Here is a 903-nt window from a genome sequence, read left to right as displayed (position 1 = left end):
CGCAGCTCACTGTGTCAGTCGGCAACCTAAACAGTACCTCGTTTGGACCAGCTTGGTGACGCACTCGCTGTCGATCGCCTTGTTGGTGCGGGAGCCGGGGTAGTCGCCGATGAGCAAACGTCCGGGCAGGACCCAGTGGCAGTCCGCAGTGGGACCCGTGATCTGCTCCGCCACTTCATCGTCGAGGCTGCCGAAGAGAAACAAGAAAAGAAAGGAGATGAACCTTAGGTTTTCGCTCACTTGAAACGAGCGAAGACGTGAGAGAAGGAGGGAGGCTCACCTGTCCAGAGCTGGCAGCTCGGGCCAGAACGTGCTGACCCTCTTGCGCTGCACTGTAGAGCCCGAGGGCGTCCGAGCACGCGTGACGCTGACCGGGGTGACGACGGGCGAAGAATAGGGCGAAGCATGAGGCGAGACCGTGCGCCGCGGAGAGCTTTGCGGGGGCGTGGCAGCCTGCTTGGGCGAAGACCTGGCGATGGGGCTGCGGAACGACGAAGGCGAATCAGAAGTGACCAGCGAGGAGTGCTCGGGCCTGGGCGACTTGGTCGGCGTTGTCGCGGCGGGCGGCTTGGGCGAAGTGGTCGGACTGGGCGACCTACGCTGTTGCTCGAGCCTGGGCGACTTGGTAGGCGTCATGGTGGTGGCGTCCTGCGAAGCGCGCCTGGCAGTGCTCGACCTCTGCACTCGGCCTTGCGGCTTCTTGAAGTCTCCCGAGATGTCACGGGCGCTGATGTTGCTAGCACAGGTGAAGGTCGTCGTGTCTGCGTCACCACCGAGTCCCTCATCTTCTTCCAGCTCGTCTCGGGGGGCAATCGCGCTCACGTCGAGCATGCTCATCTCGGCCTTGTGGTCGAGGCTCCGCTTCTTGCCGGCCATGAAGCTGTACTCGCACGCGTTGCTGGG

General features: G+C 63.3%; 1 protein-coding gene across 1 annotated transcript; it reads right to left on the bottom strand.

Annotated features, from left to right (window-relative positions):
- Positions 1-6: 6 nt before the first annotated feature.
- ACA1_261860 (uncharacterized protein) lies at positions 7-876 on the bottom strand (the record flags this gene model as incomplete). Its single annotated transcript, XM_004341215.1, has 2 exons — positions 7-187; positions 281-876. 2 exons carry the CDS (start codon positions 874-876, stop codon positions 7-9), a joined length of 777 nt encoding a protein of 258 aa, XP_004341263.1.
- Between the last annotated feature and the right edge of the window lie 27 nt (positions 877-903).

The sequence above is a fragment of the Acanthamoeba castellanii genome (assembly GCF_000313135.1).
Source record: "Acanthamoeba castellanii str. Neff unplaced genomic scaffold scf7180000084770, whole genome shotgun sequence".
NCBI lineage: Eukaryota > Discosea > Longamoebia > Acanthamoebidae > Acanthamoeba > Acanthamoeba castellanii.
This window is presented reverse-complemented; position numbering and strand designations above follow the sequence as displayed.